This window comes from Falco biarmicus, chromosome 3, assembly GCF_023638135.1.
Source record: "Falco biarmicus isolate bFalBia1 chromosome 3, bFalBia1.pri, whole genome shotgun sequence".
Classification (NCBI taxonomy): domain Eukaryota; kingdom Metazoa; phylum Chordata; class Aves; order Falconiformes; family Falconidae; genus Falco; species Falco biarmicus.
In genome coordinates this window covers 88,007,104-88,025,267 of record NC_079290.1, presented here as the reverse complement: position 1 = coordinate 88,025,267, position 18,164 = coordinate 88,007,104, and the positions used below count along the sequence as shown (strand labels likewise).

Here is an 18,164-nt window from a genome sequence, read left to right as displayed (position 1 = left end):
AGTCAGGGCTGGAAGATTAACATACATCTACTGTGGCCCTCATGGAGTAATTTGATTCGTAGGAGCTGATTTTCTGTGTGCACAAATACTGTAAAGGAAAGGCAGCATACATGCCAGACTGCAGGGTAACGGGGCCAAACCTTTTTGGTTACAGTGAGCTGCAGACATCAGCAGTTGAGAGGCCATTTGCGATTGTGGAGTGCTGCTTTCGGGGATGGAGGTTGTTTGGCTTCTATATGCTATGCACTACGTACATATAAAATCTTGAATAACCTTCATCAGTTTTATTTTTTTTGGGTGGAAATACCCGTATGATCCAAAAACAACTCAGCAGGAAGTGCAGAATGAGAACTTTATGAATTTGTTGTAATACTGCCCATGTGACTGAAGCCAGCTTCATAGGTTATAAATGAAAAGTCCACAAGACTGTATCACCTAAAAACTCCTCACAGAGAAGGCCAAAACAGACTTCCACTTGTTTGACATAATATGTTTGTACTGCAGCCATTTCACCCCTCCACCTGCATATGCCCTGGACAGAGACTGTCTTCTGTAGTTACCTGTACCAACCCTTAAGTGCAGTAATGCTTTCTCTTTGCTTCAGCCTCGTCAAAAATAATTAAGATATTTCTGTCTTCCTTCTTGGAGATGCTGATATCTGAAGCACTTTTATCAAAAGAGCATGAAAGCCCGTAAGTTTAATCAGTACCCATTAAAGCTACCAGACTGGTGTGCAACATCCCCACTCTAGCGGAGGTGCGAGGCAGTGTCAGTCCTGGGAAAAAAATGTCCCCTGAAATCACCCCCCCCCACACTTCTCTTCGCATCTCGCAATGACTGTATTTGGTACCATTCAAGACTAAACACTTCTCTACCTTTTGGGTTTTATGCTACAGATTTATTTTCATTCAGTTGCTTCCCATGAAGGGAGATGCGTTTGTTGCCTCTTTTTACAGCAGAATTTCAGAATTCTGGATTCTGTTAAGGCTGCAGCTTGCAAACACAATTTCTGTCTCCTTTCAAGTATTGACTAGTCACGTGTTCTCAAAGGACCAGTTTCAGGCAAACTGCTTACACAGATAACAACCTCTCTGATGACTGGTAAATTTCCATTTCAATGCCATTGCAATTTAATTCTTCATCCGGGGTGTCTCTTCTAGCAAACACAGCGTAAGTGCTGTTTATATGTGTACTAACACGCTTTGAGTTGTATTTTTCCCCTGTAGAAGCAGCAATAAATTTCAGGTCATGAGCAAGTTGCTGTTACTCTGGGGAAAGATGAATTGTACCAACAGAAACCTCACTGAGGATTTTTCTTCTCAGTGCAGCGTGTTACATGAAATGATTTGCAGTTGTTCCCCTGTGAGTCCAGTTCCCAGAAGCAAAAGCGAGATATAGTGTAGGAGTCTAAAGACTGTGTAAATAGAGCTGCTTTTGAAAGGAGCCAGTTTAAACTGAGAACACTACGCTGTTGGGTTACAGAAGTTAAAAATTAAAATCTGGCTCTACTCTCTCTATTGTTCTCTGTGCTTAAAAGGAAAAATACTCTTCTGAAACCTGCCTACAGCAGGCAAGGAAGAGCCAGACTTCAGCAAAACATTTTATTGAAATCTAAATAAAGGTTAGTGCAGAAAGGTGTCTCAAAGCAAGCGAGAGATGACATCCATTTGGAGAATTAAGTTGGAGAATTAAGTTGCTTCTCCTCCCTAAATCACCTGGAGGGAAATTAGAGAAGGCCCTTCTCCCAGGAGAAATAATGGCTCTAGTCACTTACTAGAGGACATGGGCCAAGGAGTGTGTGTGTGTGTAATATATGGCTTGCTGCTACACTGGGCCAGTGTTTGGACTCTCATGTATGAATTGGGGATTTCCTTCATCTGCAAGGCCACCAAGAGTGACTCCCCACACTCTTCAACCATCTTGATTTCTTCAGGGCTAAATCCAGAAAACCACATACTTGTTCCAAGACACACCCATATCTATAAACTGAGGATTCCTCTGACATACATCCTGCCACAGGTTCAAATGTACCCTCTGTGGCCATCATTAGCTTGTTTAGCTTTGGGCACAGAATATAAATCTGTAACAGGCATTCCAAAGCCTGTACAGTAAAAATGTTGGTGCGGAAAGAAAAAACTGAGGTCTCTTATGGATTCTAATTCTTCATTTTGGCCATTTAAGTTCATACTTGCTTCCACTCAAAACTCTCTGTTTTTTGCCTTTTTAAACCTCTAACAGTTTACATCAACCAAATCCAGCTCTGGCATAGGGCTGTATAGCTGCTCGCAAGTTCACAAGTGCTAGCAGTCCTTCGGGTAGGGGTGGCAATAGACTGTCTCCTCGCAATAAAAACTAACACATAATGAAAACATGGTAATTCTTTTCCAAGCATATGCCAAGACTGTATTACAGATCAAAAGAACAATCAGCAAGTCTCTCCTCAAAGAGCAATTCAGGGGACAGTAAACATCCTAATGGTCCAGAGGCTGAGTCCAAAGACAGCAACAAACACTACAAATAATTATCGTCTATTCTGCAGAAAAAGTCAGAAAGCTCAGGAAGGTCAGAAAGTTTTCTCCATAAAGTTCCCACACAATCTACTGCCACCTGAGATCACAATGCCTCATTCTCCATAAGCATATTAATTCTTCAAAAAGTTCTTGACCATCTTGAAAGTTTTAATGGACAATGGGATCTTTTTGACCTCCTGGGGCTGTGAAAGTCAAAAATGACTGGTTCCGCTGAAGACTGGAAAAGCTCATGCCTGAATTAGGGAAGAAATTTTCCTTTCCCCTCCCTCTCTTCAGCTTGTAATAAATTGGACAAAGCAATCTGGGTACAGTGGTTTCTCTACTCTCATCCAATGGTGAACCGCAAATTCCCAAGTGCATTTACAAGGAAACCCGCCAAAAGCAAGCTCCAGCATCCTTTAATCCAAAGTAACATCTTAACTCTGGTACAATCTGGATCTTGGCAAGAGCATGTACTGGACATGGAGGCATCTACCAGTAGCTCTCAAGAGCCAGTAGAGATTTATCCTACCTTGGTTGTCTTCACAGCCAACAACCTATGGTACCTGCATTTATACAGGCATGTTTTTTAACTATGTACAACATAAAAGGCTTCCAAACAAAATCTTTTAAATACACTGAAGACCAAACATGCGACTGATGTTGTCACAACCCATACCACACCACTGTGATTATCTACCTGTCAAGAGAGGCTCATGCCCCCATGGGCTTCCCAGCATGAGCCTATACAGAGAAATAGGCTACACTACCATCTTCTGCTGCATCTGCAGCCATCAGTCTCAAGTAGGAGAATTTTAAGGCAGAACTTGAATTTTGTCAACTGGGAAGCCAGTGTTGAACTAAAAGCCATACACCAGTGGCACTGACAACAAGAAAACATGGCACTGCAAAGAAACCGCAACAGAAGATCCCATGACCAATGCATTTCCTCCTCCTCCTGGTGACATTCAGAGCTTCTTCCCCACCTTGCAGAGCCTGCTCATAAATTTTCTTCCCACTAACATGTCTCATTATTCCTCCAGTGCAAGACTGCTCACAGCTCTTACTACAGTCAAGGTTCTTAGATGGCTGATGGTTATCCCTTTTTTAGGGGTAGATTATGCACAGATCCATCTCCTTAAGAACAAACAGGCAATCTGGAGATTGACACAGAATTATACCCTCAACTTCCCACACATAAATACTCAGCTGGATAAAATGAGAGATTCCCTAAAAACCACAGCTGTTCAAGGTATTTGAAACACAGGACTTGCTAGCCGAACACTTCATTTAAAAACTGCTTCCAAACCTACATTTTGGTAGTGACTCCTGTATTCAGTAAATACTCTCTTTTCACAAAAGTGACCAAGCTGCAATAAAGAGAAAAGTCAGAATGAATTAAAGAAGCACTATGAAACAAAGTCTTACCAGGAACCGTTCCTCTTTTTCAAGCCAGCGCTGATCTTCTTCCATCTCTTGTTGTTGTCGTATCAACCTCTCCTCCATAAGATGTGTGGGTAGAACCTGGCCCATTCCTCGTATGTCCAAAGTGCCTGTATCCTACAAACCAGAGTGAGTTTATTCCATCTTACAACTTAGAATTTGTATAAACAGATGCAAGAAATTATGGATTGTAGAACAGATTTTAAAAAGCCCGAACGCTCAACAGCAGTCAAGCAGGGTTCCTTAAACGCCTTATAAACTGAAGCAGACCATCAGAAGAAACTCTTTCCAACTACATTTTATCTGCCTTGCTTCTAATCACTGGAACCAAAAAGATTTGAAAAATTCTGACTGTTTTTCAGTAATGTTGTCACTTCATATATTGCACTTCATTTAAGTTGGACAACAAAAACAAAAATTTTGTTTTCTTGGCCTTGCGCAATAACGTAAACTATCCAGTTGTTAAAAGCTGCACGACACGTTTTTCACTCAAAACAAATCTGCTTTTCAGTTTTATCTGACGCTTGCAAAACATGTCACAAAAGACATTTTAAATGGATTTTTGAACAAGTCTTTATGCATGTCTTAAGCTTACAATACTCCATATACCGTATCCCAATGCTGTCTGGAAATCATTAACAAGTAGCGTATAAATTCCACATTTCTAAAAAAGCCAGGGGGAGTTTGGTTACAAACTTCACTGAGATTGTTTTTAGGCAACCAACTTCCCAAGCTTTTGTGAACTTTGGCTGTAACTTATTACAAAGACGTGCAAAGCATTCATATGTTTCCACCAACACGTTTTTCAAGTATGACATAGTTAGACTAAGTTGTTTCTAGAATCAATAATCTACAGGGATGTTGAACTACTTGGGACTACAACCCTCAAGTATGTACTGTGTGAACAACTGCATGGCAGCAATGGCAGAATATAGAGCCAGATCAACCAAGAGAAAGTACAGGCAAATTGAAGACTTGGACACCTATCTGCTTGCCTGTATTTAATGGTTATTACTTAAATGTTTATCAGAGACACAGGGAATAGAGCGTTGGTTAGAAAGGAAACAGATCTAAGAAGCTGCACAAAGTGAATCTTTGTGGGAGGGTAAAATGGAATGCAAAAAGTATAAAATACTGGAGGAGAACAGAAAAAAAACAAACCCGGAAGGTTAAAGGGGGAATTAATTTGATGTTCCTTGCAGCAGCTCTGTGCAAGCTGAAAAGCACCTAACAGGAATACAACTGAAGAACAGTTCTGTAGACCATTTCATCTTCTGTTCGGGCTAAGTTCCAAGGAAGCCTCAGATACTTTAGCTATACTGGGTATCTCCCAACAAAGGGGCATTTTTAAACAGTAAGGATACTATAGATTTTTACAATAATGTTCCCATCTCTACTAAGAGCAGTAAGTTTCAGTAAAGCCTTCTTTTAGCAAACACAGAATATTTGCTATGACTCACTTAAGATAATAAGTAACAATAACCTCATCAAGTATTTGCATAAAGATTACACTTTATGCCCAGTCTCACACAGGATGATTTGTTTCAAATAGAACAGAATTCAGTCATGACTCCCACCCCACTGCAGTAAGGCAATTTAAAAACCACCAGAGAAACATTTAGTTCTCCAAAAATAATCTCCAGATGTACCTAAATAATACAAAAGTGTATTTACTGTAAGAGCGCAACAACAGATGTGTCAGTTCACAATACCTCCATGTTTGGCTGCCACACTGGTATTTCCTGAGGCCGATGGTTCCAGGAATCTGCTTGATCCAAGAGAGCAGCCTGCCCAGGATAAATGCTGCCTGCCATGGCTGGTATCCCATGAGAACCAGGGTAGCCAGACACCTTTGGGGAGGGGGGGGAGAAAAACTTTATATTGAATAAGACCTACGCTTCCCCATAATTAATCGCTTCCCCCCTGCCCTCCTCAAGGAAGCAAATATGACAGCACAGAAATTACTAAGTTCAAGCAGTCACTGGGAGGGAGGAGGGGCAGCAACATCAGAAGGGGGAAGCTGAGCCAAAATATGACACAAACCCTCTTTTTTCAGTCTTTGAGGATGCCTATCATAACTGTTTGAGGATAACTGTAAGTATTTGAGGATGCTTATTAAAACAGCAGCATGAGAAAGTGTTTTAACCTCTGCAGTCAAGAAGATCAAAGTCCTCTTGTGAACAGAAATGAATCTGTTGACATATTTGTAAGGGCTACACATGCAGAGCTTGTACTAAAGTTAACAGGAGCCTGCAAACACTGCCTACAGAGCCATATAAAAATGTACCCCTAGTGTATGTTACAAGCGTAAGTCTTGAGTGACAGGATGTAATTAGTGTGCTTAGCCGCATGGCCTGAGAACTTCTCCACAGGAAAATCGAAGCAGCTTTAATGAGTCTGAAGTGCTGATGAAAACAATGAAAACCTCCCACCCTCCACGAAAAGAAAATCTCGACCTAGACTGCTGTATATGGCTGTAGCTTTCAACAAACCCAAGAACGCTTGAAGTACTTTCATAACAAAGTTTTGTTTTGAATTTCTTCAGGAGTGTTAGGAAGAAAAGCAAAACTTGTGAGTATATGAAGCGGTAGATCTGAAGGCGGCTATCAGCCAAGGGAAAATAATAATGTTTCAGAGAAACATCAGGGAGCAGAGTATCAATAAGCCCAAGGAAAGTCCACCAGTTAATGCCATTTTAAAAGTCAACTAATTTCGTAGCTTAACACAACTGTTAATAGGAACACCACATTCCTTCAATAAATACGACAATGTCTGATGTGTTTTGTTGCAGTTTTAGGAATTTGAGCACCGTATCAGGTATGAAACTATTTGCCATCTGGAGTAAACCTACCAGGCTCGGTTCAGGGGTTGTTCTGATGTAACCCAAAACCTATTTAACAGAACTGAATGAAAATAAACCACACAAGATGTGAATCAATTCCACCAGCTGCAACTGCGTTATAAACCCAAAATGCACAGTGTTAAATGTAATACCTGATAATGATTTGGCTGTACCATATGCTGTGGACTTGGATAAAACCCTTCACTGGATCTCGGACTGGGGTAACCAGGTCTACTGGGCTGTAAATATAAAGGAATTTTTAGAGATTTTAGAAACAGAAAACTGAAACCAAAAAATTACTCTTCATTGAGACAAACATTTACAGGTGGTGCATCACAAAAGCAAGCTCAAAAAACTTCCTCTGAAATAAATACTCTAATCTGACTAACATTTTTTGTAAACAACTAAAATTAAATTTTCCTCCATTTCTGCTTGGAAATGGATGCAGCTGAATTGTTTGCTAGGTATGCCCATAAATAACACTTGCTGTGTGAATTCTTTGTGTGTATTTAATTGCTTGCACTAAATGATCTGCTTTGTGCCATTTAAAGAGGACATCAGCTAAGAACGTAATTCTTAAGTGATGTTTCCAGGTGCAAATATAGCATTGGGTCTGAGTTCACAATCTGCAGTACATAAAGCTTTGGTATTAATTTGTTGCTTTTGTGACCATTCCCAAAAGCAAATTCTTTTGCTTCAGTCAGAACGCAAAACAAACTGGTTTGTTTAGCATGAATATTTCCATGTGTTATTCCAAGGACTAAAGTTGTGATAATTAACTTCTGTGTAAGCAACTGCCTCAACAGGGAAGGTGCCTTTGATCATATTCTGAACTCCATGATCGCTTCATTGTCCATGCTTGGTTTTGCAGCCATTGCCAGCCAAGAAAAAACAAGACAGAACTAGCTCCTGTTAAAGAGGACAGCTAAAGAACAGCTATCAAGAGTCTTTATCTGACTACCTTGCTTTACTCCTTCAGGAGAAAGGCAATCCTTTACAGGTAAACAAACAAGATTATAATCACAGGAACACATGAGAAAAGTCACCTGCACTTCAGACAGCACTATTATTGAAAAACTGCATGAAAAAGAGCCTGGTTTTCTGCACACATTGAACAAATCACCCTTTTGCCAGAACAGGTATAGAAATTTCACACTACTGAAAGAAGTAATGTTGGAAAATGTTGCTTAGAACAACATACTTTTATCTTCAAAGCATAAGTGTTCTGTTATTTTGGTATTAATGCTCCAGAAGTGTGTGTGTGTATATATATATGTTGGGGTTTTTTTTAATGAGTAGCAGTGCTGTTGGGTGTTTAAGGAGAAAAATTAACCAAAGAGGGGAAAAAACCTCCAAACCTCATGATTCTGCAAATGGGCTCTTTCAGTCTCCTGGCAGTTAAAGGCATTACTTTGAGATTGCAGAATTTTATGAAAAATGTCTTTATCATTCTGTACTAGGATATTTTCTTAGGTTTCTAATGGAAATCACTTGGGATACCAGTAATTTCTTAGTACAAATGGTGATTATTTGAGAATTATTGAATTAGTTGAGAATGTGTAGGAGTTTAAGGCTATAAATAAAATGGCATTTAAGACCTATAAAGACCTGAAACTTTTATAATGAATTATTGGAAGAAAAAAAATCAAGCTGTCACTATTAAAGAATTAGATAATAACCTAAGAGATACGTAAAATCTCATCTCTACAAAATTCAATCTGTTCAAATGTCATTAGTATGCACATCAATATTTTAAACACAAATACCGTATAAAAACACCTAACCAAGAACTACATCACATATACAGGGAGGACATACCGACCCCCTCAAAAAAGATACGCAGCGGTAGAATGAATTTAATCTTAATAACTCTTTTGTCAAGTGTTTCAGTTTATACATCACACCCAATGCTCTAACGATAATAATTTCTAATATTATGTAGCTCATACATTACATTAGTAAAAGGCACTTATTCTGTTTGAATTAACTCCAAAACTTCAAGACTAAACAAATTCTTCAAACAAGATTGTAATGATTAAGTAGCATATTGTTGCAGTTTATGCAGTTTGTCTGCTTCTGTAACTCGGAATATTCTCTGCTTGTATATACACCAAATCCTGCCAGTTAATCTCAGATGGCTAAACAGGTTGATGGATTGTTTGCTGGTTTTAACTCTGAAATGAAAGCAACAACTCCACTGCCCATATTTCTTGGTTGCCATAAAGCTATCAAAACGCAGAACCAAGCTTGGAAATCTATCAGGCAACAAGCTGGGTATGGGGAAACAAAACAGAATAAAAATAAGCTGCCTTCCTATGAGTGCTGGGGGATGTGTGCAGCAGAAGGTGCCACACGAATACTACTGAAATCATTATCAGCACCAGAGCTTGCATATACAGCTACAGGAATTCATCACAAACTGATCAGGATGCAGATAATATTCCACATTACAGTGGTGACTGCAGATGAAATTCTTCAAAATACAGGCTTGATCCTTCAAAGTGCAAAATAACTCCAACGAGAAGCAAACAAGTTACTGAGAGAAGAGAGTGCTCAGCAACTGGGGAGATCAGAATACCACAGCTGCAGAACACATCAGCGACATCCAAACGGGACAGGCATGTAATGAAACGAAATTTAAGTGTAAATTAAATCACATAAGGTCCTTGGAAGCAAATCTCTAATTTTTTTGTCTAGAATAAGGAAAATGCCATTATTTGATTTCTATCCTTTCACTAACGTGTTATAAATAAACTTCTTGCTGGTCAGTGGACTCACTAGCTAATGTTTCATAGGAGTGCTACAAGAGAAGAAAAAAGAAAAGGCCAGGATACAATTTTGTGGCAACTATGGCAGTCTTTTACAAGTTAAACAAGTAGAAACAGGAAATCATTAGTGCATTATTATAGCGTGTATCAGTTCTAATAACAGTTCAAGTATAGCTGGGTCATTTCAGGCAAGTATTAGCAGGATGATGATAAATTTGACCAGAATGCCGCTGTTTGAACAAACCCGTCAAAGAAGGCTTTGAAGAAATAAAATGGAATAAAAAGAGGGGTTTTATTTATTTTTTAAACCCACATAATTTGCAGTCTTAGATACCTTGGGAGGAGCTTCATCTGATCCTCCTGAGTCCCAGGATACAGTGACTTGTCGCCTGGATTCCATTCTCATTCGTTCTTCTTGCTGCAGCTTCTCTTCTTCCAGTATTGTACTAAAAAAAATGCATTATATTTAAGTAAAACTCTAGTTCAATGTCTGACAAACCTCCCCCCAAAGCTCTCACTTTTTCAGACTAATGAACACTATTCAACAAAGTGACTGAGCACTGAAACACAAACTTATTTTACTTATATTGTATATTGGTTAGGTTTCTGAAAATCAGTATCGGGAAGAAATACTTCTGTAGGATTACCAGCGTGCTTTTAACAACAGAAGCAGCACCAAGTTTTTAGAAAGCTGTGGCTGATCTTGCACAATTTTTTTTTTGCATGTTAACAGTCCTTTTGATGTGTAATTACAGAGAGAAATCCTCAAAGACAATAAATCAAGCGCTTACTTGCATGAAAACTTACTGTTCACAAGAAAATACTACACTGAACTGCCGCAAAGGTTCAAAACAAACTGAGTATGTTCTTTACTGAAGCCCAACAGAGCTTCAGATCACTGGGATTTGTTTTCTTTTTTAAACAAAGCAGTCAACAAACATTTTAAAGACTAGTCTTCAACTCTTATATTTTAGCCTAACCAGGAACACATTCAGCAAACTAATTTAGCAAAACAGAAATATCTGACAGTATTCACTCAGCTTCTAAACATTCAGGTCAAAAGGCTATATTTTCAACAAAGTACAAGACAGTAGTAAAACTAGTTTGCTACTTACCACTGTTCTGACTATTAAAGAGACTGTTTGAAGTTCAACGTGATACTGCTGCCCCCACAGCAGCCTCCTCCCAGTTCTGCTATGTGGATTATTAATGTTGGATATTTGCCATTTGAAAAATACTCAGAATGAAGCTTTGAAATAGGGAGCTGCAAAGTCGTTGAAGCTGCACGCTACATGAATAGTCTGGAGATGTGAGTAGGGCAGATCATTTACATATTGCTATCCCCAGTGTAAAGATAATCCTGTAAAGGAGCTATTCCAGTTTCTTTATCACTCCCGTTTCCAGAAACAAAGCTAGGTTCTGAGTTTATAATCTCCTGTTCAGTCTTCTAAATAGCCACCCAGAATTACTCATGCAGGGGATGAGATCAACTACAGCAATCTATTCTAATCTTGGAACTTTGTTGCTTATTTCAAGAATAAATTCCTGCTTGGTTAGAGATGAGAGCTGTGCTTTTCCTTACTCAGCCACCAAAAAAATCTATGCCACTTCTAAAAAGCAGAGAAGTCATCTCGTCTCACTGCAGCTAAACCAAGTTTGTAAGTATTGCTGCAATTTCCATCCATCATTACTGAAGTAACACAAGAATGTGGAATGAAAACAAAATCGGTCAAGTTATTTGCAAAAGTCATCCTGATACAACTACCATGGAAACACAGCTACAGCCCAATGCAGGGAAGTAAAAAGAGAAAATCTTTCTATTATACCTCCCTCTTCTTTCAGAATAAGGAAAATGAGGTTATTTCCTACTTGAATCCATGAAAAACTAGCAAAAGCGCACAGCTTTACAGCTAGGTCACACTTCAGATATTCGGCGAGCATTTTTATATAGCCTGAAAAATCAGCTGACATGCATCCGCAGCCATGAACCATGATAATGACCTTTCAAGAAATACCTCTGAATTTTAAAAAAGCACAACAAATCAAGACAAAAAGAAATCCATCCAGCCATTACATGAATAAAATACAGATTTTTTAACAGAGTTGTTGATACAGTAGTTGCTCTACTCCGAGCAGAAGAATGGAACAGGAGTCGGCTAAAAGCAGCCGACTAAATTTAGAGATGGCTTATTGACAATTTGGGGCCATGCGTATAATTTGGAACAGCACAGCCCTGTTTTTCCACAAGGAATGAAACACCAATACCTATCTGCCTTGCCATCAAAGCCATTTTATCTGTGGTGTCACAGTATTCAATACAATACCATTAACTTAAATCATATCACTGGACATGACGAATTTCTACTGAAATGGCTTGTTTTTTGTAACATAGGCTCAGATGTTTGCCTTAGAACTCTAATTCACCCCACTCTGCTCTTTCATCACCTGGGTCATCAGCGGTCCTTTCCCCAGCAACCCAGCAGCCTGGTCAAAGCCCGATCGCTGTAGTGGAATTTGTACTTGGATGCCCTTGAGTATTGCCAATGAGAATATAAAATAGAAATGCCTCAGAGAAGCATTACTTGAAAAAACACAGAAAATATAAATGACTCACAGAAACGTCTTTGTTTTTGCAAAGGGAAGACCAATCCATAGACAGAGTAAAAGCATGCCAAGAGATATTTTTGACCTTTTCCCAGTGCAGCTGCTCAAGCACTCTGAATACTTTATTAGAATTTGCAGAAGGTCAGGGAAGTCAGATCTAGGCATATTTTCCCAAACTGCATGTATTTTTAGCAGCACAGAGGAGCAAGCAGAGAAGTATTTCTATTCATATGATTCCCCCAGCAAATCTTGAGGTAGTACAGACAAACTTAACTCATCTTCTTGGCTAGGTTAAGTTGATGAAAAATCTTGACCATTAACAGTTTGCAAAATTGATAAACTAACTGAAATTTACTGAAATTGGCCTGTGACAATGGAAACGAAACATTTACTGGGAGCTTCAGTGTACGAATATCTGAAATACTAAAATGTATCCTTACACTTCAAAAGGCACAGCAATAGCAGTGTTTGCTGCCGTGGTGAATGGGAACCTACAATAAGTGCTGACCATGATCAAGCAGCCTTTTTTTCCTCTCAGTGGTCTCCAAGCAGCAGAAATGCAAAGCTGGATGCTGATGAACATATTTTTGCATACTGCTCTAATTTAAAAGCACTTTCATATGGATCACAGATTATTCCTAATGGTCACTGTCAAAGAGCAAAAGGCTAATGAAGCATTTTGCAGCCTTGATCACCTATCTCAAGTATGTGATAAGCTATTTTTTTGGCAGGATGCCACAAAAGGAGAGGACTCAAACTGCTCCCCACTCTTACCACTTTTGTTTCTTTTATTTACAAGCAACATTTTAGGACCTACATCAAATGCTCAAGTCCAGTTCTCATCAGTTAATTATGTCACTGTTCTAACAAAAACAGACTTTAAAAGCATGAATCAGTCTTTTCTTTCTTTCTTTTTATTTTTTCCCCATTCTTTTTAGAGCTGTACTTCACATGCTCTGCAGTGCTAGGATACTACTGGGGTCACCCACTCTGTTAAAACCTCTGCTGCTTCACCAGTGACCAACAGAAGGCCAGTGACACTTATCACAGCAGTGATACAACTGCTGATTACTTTGCTATTTTTAGGAGAAAGGGTTACTGCTAGGTGCTTTAAACAGAATTCATTCAATGATGCTGTGAAAATGTCATTCAATTACATTAATTTGAAAGCTCAAAATTAAAATCCAACTTAACCTCCAATGCAAACCCCCCTCTGTTTTAACAGAATTACCAACCAAAAGGACATTCAGGGCACCACAACTTGTAAGCGCAGCCTGGGACCTGATTTACATGAAAGCCTGTGAGTACACTGGGGCTATCTTAGCAATACAGGCTTGCAGCATATGGAACATAGCACTGAATAAATTAAATTTATTACGTGCATGCATAAGATAGCGTATGGTTATAGTGAGTGTGCAATTATAGTATAGTAAGTGTATGGTTACAGGAAGTGGCTAGAAGTTGTTCTGAAGAGAAATGCTGTAAAAGTGATATTGTATGATCTGGGTACATTGGTTCACTTTGCAAAGGCCCTTTTGTATTAATTACTACATAATGCAAGACTAAAAGTCTCTTCTACACAAAGTCAGCAAGGCAACCTGATTAAAATATCCCAGATTCTAATTTTGGCCCAGTCAGTAACAGAACTGCAGGAGTAGAAAGGTAGCACCTCACATCCAGACTTAATCTCGCTTTTACATACAATTTGTGCAAAGCAGATGTACCAGGAAATGGGAAAAACATCAAATAATAAACAGAGAACACATGAAACGCTTATGTTCCCATCAGTGCTATTTCAGATGCAGAAAAGATATTTTTTTTCCCCAAAGCCATTGACTTTTTCTCATTAAAACAGAGAGGAACGTTGCGGTACTGTATCATTGACTTCAAGCAAACAACTAGTCTGCTCTCAGCTTGAAAAGACAACCCTGGACAGGATCCAGAACGAGCAGCAGCAACACCACACAGAAAAGGCCACCAGGGAAATGGCTTGTTTTTGCAAGTTCATGGGAATTTGAGTTTTGAAACACAATCTTTTCTAGCTGCCTGAGATTGCCTCATCATAAGGGAACTGGCAACCTTTCCAGCAAGAGGCTGCCTCTGTCTGCAAGCAGCGCAAAGAAGCCCTAAGGACAACTGTGCTGCCTAACTTCCAGGAGACAAAGGTCACCAGCCTGGTGTGGCAGAAGACTGCTTTTGTGAGAAGAGAGTAAAAACTGGCTTTTAGGGCTGCTGTGGCGCCAGGAGAGAGGCTGCCCTCTAAACTATCAAATCTCCTAGCATGAATAAAGGAGCAAAAATCCCACCTCCCTCGGTGCATTTTTCATCTAGCATCAGAGAATCATTTAGGTTGGAAGGGACTCCTGGAGGTCTCAAGTCCAGTCTCCTGGGAAAGCTGGACTCCATGCACAGCAAGGTCTGGTTGCTCAGAGCCTTTTCCAGTCAAGGTTCAAAAGTCTGCCAGCATGGAAATTCCTGAGTCTTTCTGGGTGACCTGTTTCAAAGCTTACCCACGCACACTAGGAAACACTTTAATTTGTAACCAAGGACAATCTGCCCTGCTGCATGTCATGAGTGTTGGTTCTCACCCTTTTTTCCGAGGAGAAGCAGGCTCTTGGGCACTGGCCTACCCTTTTTATATGGTGCTACCTTTCCACCAGATCTTTCACTTTTTTTTTTGCCCTTTCCCCCTCCTGTCTCATGCTGTTGTAATTCTTGCTGCCTTTGCTCTTTTTCTGAGCATAGCCCACATTTACTTCACCACCCACAAAACAATTACTTTTAGTCTGGATTTACTCATCCTTTTCCCTTGCTGGTGAGACGCCCTCCCTGCCCTGCCTGGGTTTACACACCATAGCCCTCTTCCTAGTCACATTTTTAGGGCTTCATCTTCCTCTGTGCCAGCCACCTGTAAGTTACCAGTACAATCTGACAGCAAATTAAAAAGAATCCTATTCTTCCAGAGCCAAAAAAAAAAAAAAAAAAAAAAAAAAAGCAAGCACATGGCCAATTTCCACCTATTACGCAAATCACACAACTGTGTCTATCTTTTTCCTTGCAATCTCTACCCAGCCCTATGATTCCTTCCTTTGCGGTTAACTCCACACAGTCAATAGGATAACTTACTTGTGAGAAGAGCTGTTCTTCCTCTAGCTACGTCATTATTAGTCTACACTGCAGCTCCCAGAGTAACAGATGGTGGAACCATATGAAATGTTAAGAAATAGCAAAAAACTTAAAAGATAGCTAACTTATCCACACTGCACCTCTGAAACAGCATCATAATTATATTAAATCTGTCTCTTATTTTAGCTACCTATGAATCATCTTGTATCATGAACACCCAGTGACAGCACAAAATGATATTATGAAAACAAAACATGCCATAAAGCACAACTTTGAAACAAGACATAAGATAAAACTGAATAATTTGGCAGCGAATTACAACAAATCCAAGAATGGATTTACAATGTACAATAACTACATATCGTTTAAAGCTTATATTGACTTAGGCAAAATGGATCAAAATCTCTCAAAACCACTCATAAAATCTCAAAGTTGGTCACACATATCAGATGTGTCTGCACAATATCCCAGTGACGTTTCGAAGTTTAAATACCACTCCCATTTATGGCTGGTGAAACAGAGATATGGACACTGGAATAAATTACTGCAAAATAAACTAGGGTGTGAATTTAAACTGGTATCAAAAGTGTGTGCTCAAATTTATTCCAAGGTATGTATAAGGTAGTCTATATCCTGGTTTACAACAGGTAAAAGAATCTCTAGTCAATAATGCCACATTTATTGCAGGCTCAGGCCAACTAGTGTGCTACGTATGTTATAAAAATAACTTTCAACAGCATTCACCTGATAGTTCATTCATCTAAGAAAGGATACATTTCTACCCCAAAACTGTCCTCTGCATTCTTTACTAGGTAATCACTCTAAGCTCTTTCTGCACCCCTCCCCAAAGATTGTAGCATACATAGCTAAAATTACAAGCAAACTGCAAATTGCTAATAAAATATGGAGTTTTTATTGGGAGAGAAAGGTGATTCATACTTCCAGTTATTCGAATTTATTACCTAGTCTAATTTTCTCCAACAGATAAGGTCCAGATTTCCAAAAGAGTAGCAACAACCTGGCCTTCTGAAGATAAAACTTAATACACTGTCTTGCATTTTCCACAGAAAGATAATACTGTAACAGAAGATACAGCGAAAATAAGTATTTCTGAACAAGGAAACGACCTTTCAGAAGTATAACCCTACCTGAGTTGTGCTTTAAGTTCAGTAAACCTGGGTCGTCTACTAGGGTCGTATGCCCAGCACTTGGTCATAAGGCTGTAGAGGGTAGGAGGGCAGTTTGGAGGCATTGGGAGCCGCTCACCGTTCTCAATTCGCCCAATCACATCATTGTTCTTCACTCCCTGGAAGGGCTTTACCCCATGCATTAGGATCTCCCACATACACACACCTGAGAAATACAGACAAAAAATTTTCTCCAGTGTAAGCAACCAACAAAACCTGTTAAAAAAGAAACAACCCCCAATTCTGTACAGCCTAACAGTGCAATTTCTTCGAAAACATACAGCTAGGGAATCAGTTTTGACTTACCAGCCAGCAGCAGAGATGAGTGATGTGCAGTAGGATTACACACCCAGTATCAACCTGAACTACTTATGAGGAAGCATGACCCACAGCTGGCTCATGGCAGCCTGGCTTCACATGTAACTACCTTTTACCTTTTGTAAATCAGAATGGTTGCTCATATTCAAATCTACTTTTTTATGAGGTAGCATGAGTTGTGTTTGCTTTTCCCTTTGACTAGTTCTAACTGGCTTGTTTCGACACCTTGAGCGTATTTTCACTTTGAGGGTGTTTTAACACTGGCACTGATCCAAATTTTTTGTGCTCAAACTATGTAATAAAACAGTTTCTGTTGAAACTGTGTTAAAAGCACAAAGGGAAAAATGGTCTGTCAGCTTAGGATTGGCCAGAGTGTTCCATTGACTTCATTCTTCTAACTCTGACTGTACTAGAGCTTCCTTCAAACTATTAAACCTGCTAAAATTCACATACCCTTTACTTAAAAACATTCAAATGTTATTCTGTAAAAAGGGTGAACTCTTTCTTGACTGCCCTGCTCTTGTTTTAAGTCTCATCATCTTTGTTCCTTTACACAGCCTATCTTTGCACTGTCCAGATCAGCAGTCTGGACAAAGTCTGAGCACCAATGATCACATTCATACACAAACTTGCATATTTAGGAGAAAAGGTCAAGGCTTCAGGACATTCCCATTTACCCTTATTTTACTCAGTTTCCGGTCATAATTCGTAAGCTAGCAGGAGACATGAAAGTCAAATTAAGTAAGAATCTAGCATTAAAGATCTGGAATAGGATATCACATAGGCTAATCTATGCTATAAGCAAGGAAATGGGCGTATCATCATAAAAGAAAAAGTGAGAATACAAAATAGAAACAGCAAGTAACAGTGGTATAACAGAAAGAAATCAGAGGGAAAAACAACAGTAAAAACATCACCTCATGACTATGACTTAATTTCCTCATACTTTCATTTCTGTCAGCTTCTCACTAGAGGCAAAAAGGCACATGTAACTTTAGGCTTACTGAGTAGAAAAAGGAAAGAAAAACACATAAATGGAAAATGTGCTGGAAGAAACCACATTTTCAGAATGTACAGTAAAAACAGTGCCAAGTATCTGGAAATTTTTCATGTACAGTAGTTAAAATGAAACATCGAACTTTTCTAACAGGACACTTAAGAAACCCCACCACTTAGTGTTCACTTACCAAACATCCACACATCACTAGCTGAGGTAAATCGTCGGAAGTTGATTGACTCTGGAGCCATCCATTTGATAGGTAATTTTCCTTTGGAAGCTACATGAAAGGCAAGACAAGGCAGGCTGTTATTCCTCCTGCTACTGAGCTCAAACAGATTTTGTTCTCGGTGAAGTAATTCATAAGCA

At 39.3% G+C, this 18,164-nt stretch overlaps 1 protein-coding gene across 12 annotated transcripts in view; it reads right to left on the bottom strand.

The window, feature by feature from the left end:
• The window catches only part of PTK2 (protein tyrosine kinase 2), a 223,981-nt gene that overhangs the window by 16,929 nt on the left and 188,888 nt on the right, over positions 1-18,164 (bottom strand). For 10 of the 12 annotated variants that reach the window (XR_008820501.1, XM_056330022.1, XM_056330023.1 and 7 more), the window contains 6 exons: positions 17,986-18,075; positions 16,442-16,646; positions 9,898-10,009; positions 6,948-7,034; positions 5,666-5,803; positions 3,939-4,070 (listed from right to left, as the gene is read on the bottom strand). Coding sequence is in view for 11 of the 12 variants with exons in the window: in XM_056330022.1 (XP_056185997.1) it covers positions 3,939-4,070; positions 5,666-5,803; positions 6,948-7,034; positions 9,898-10,009; positions 16,442-16,646; positions 17,986-18,075 (764 nt within the window). In the remaining variant the exon portion in view is untranslated. Of the gene's footprint in view, positions 1-3,938; positions 4,071-5,665; positions 5,804-6,947; positions 7,035-9,897; positions 10,010-10,678; positions 10,823-16,441; positions 16,647-17,985; positions 18,076-18,164 lie in introns of those variants that run through there. The other 2 variants (XM_056330026.1, XM_056330025.1) reach the window with 2 other exon arrangements.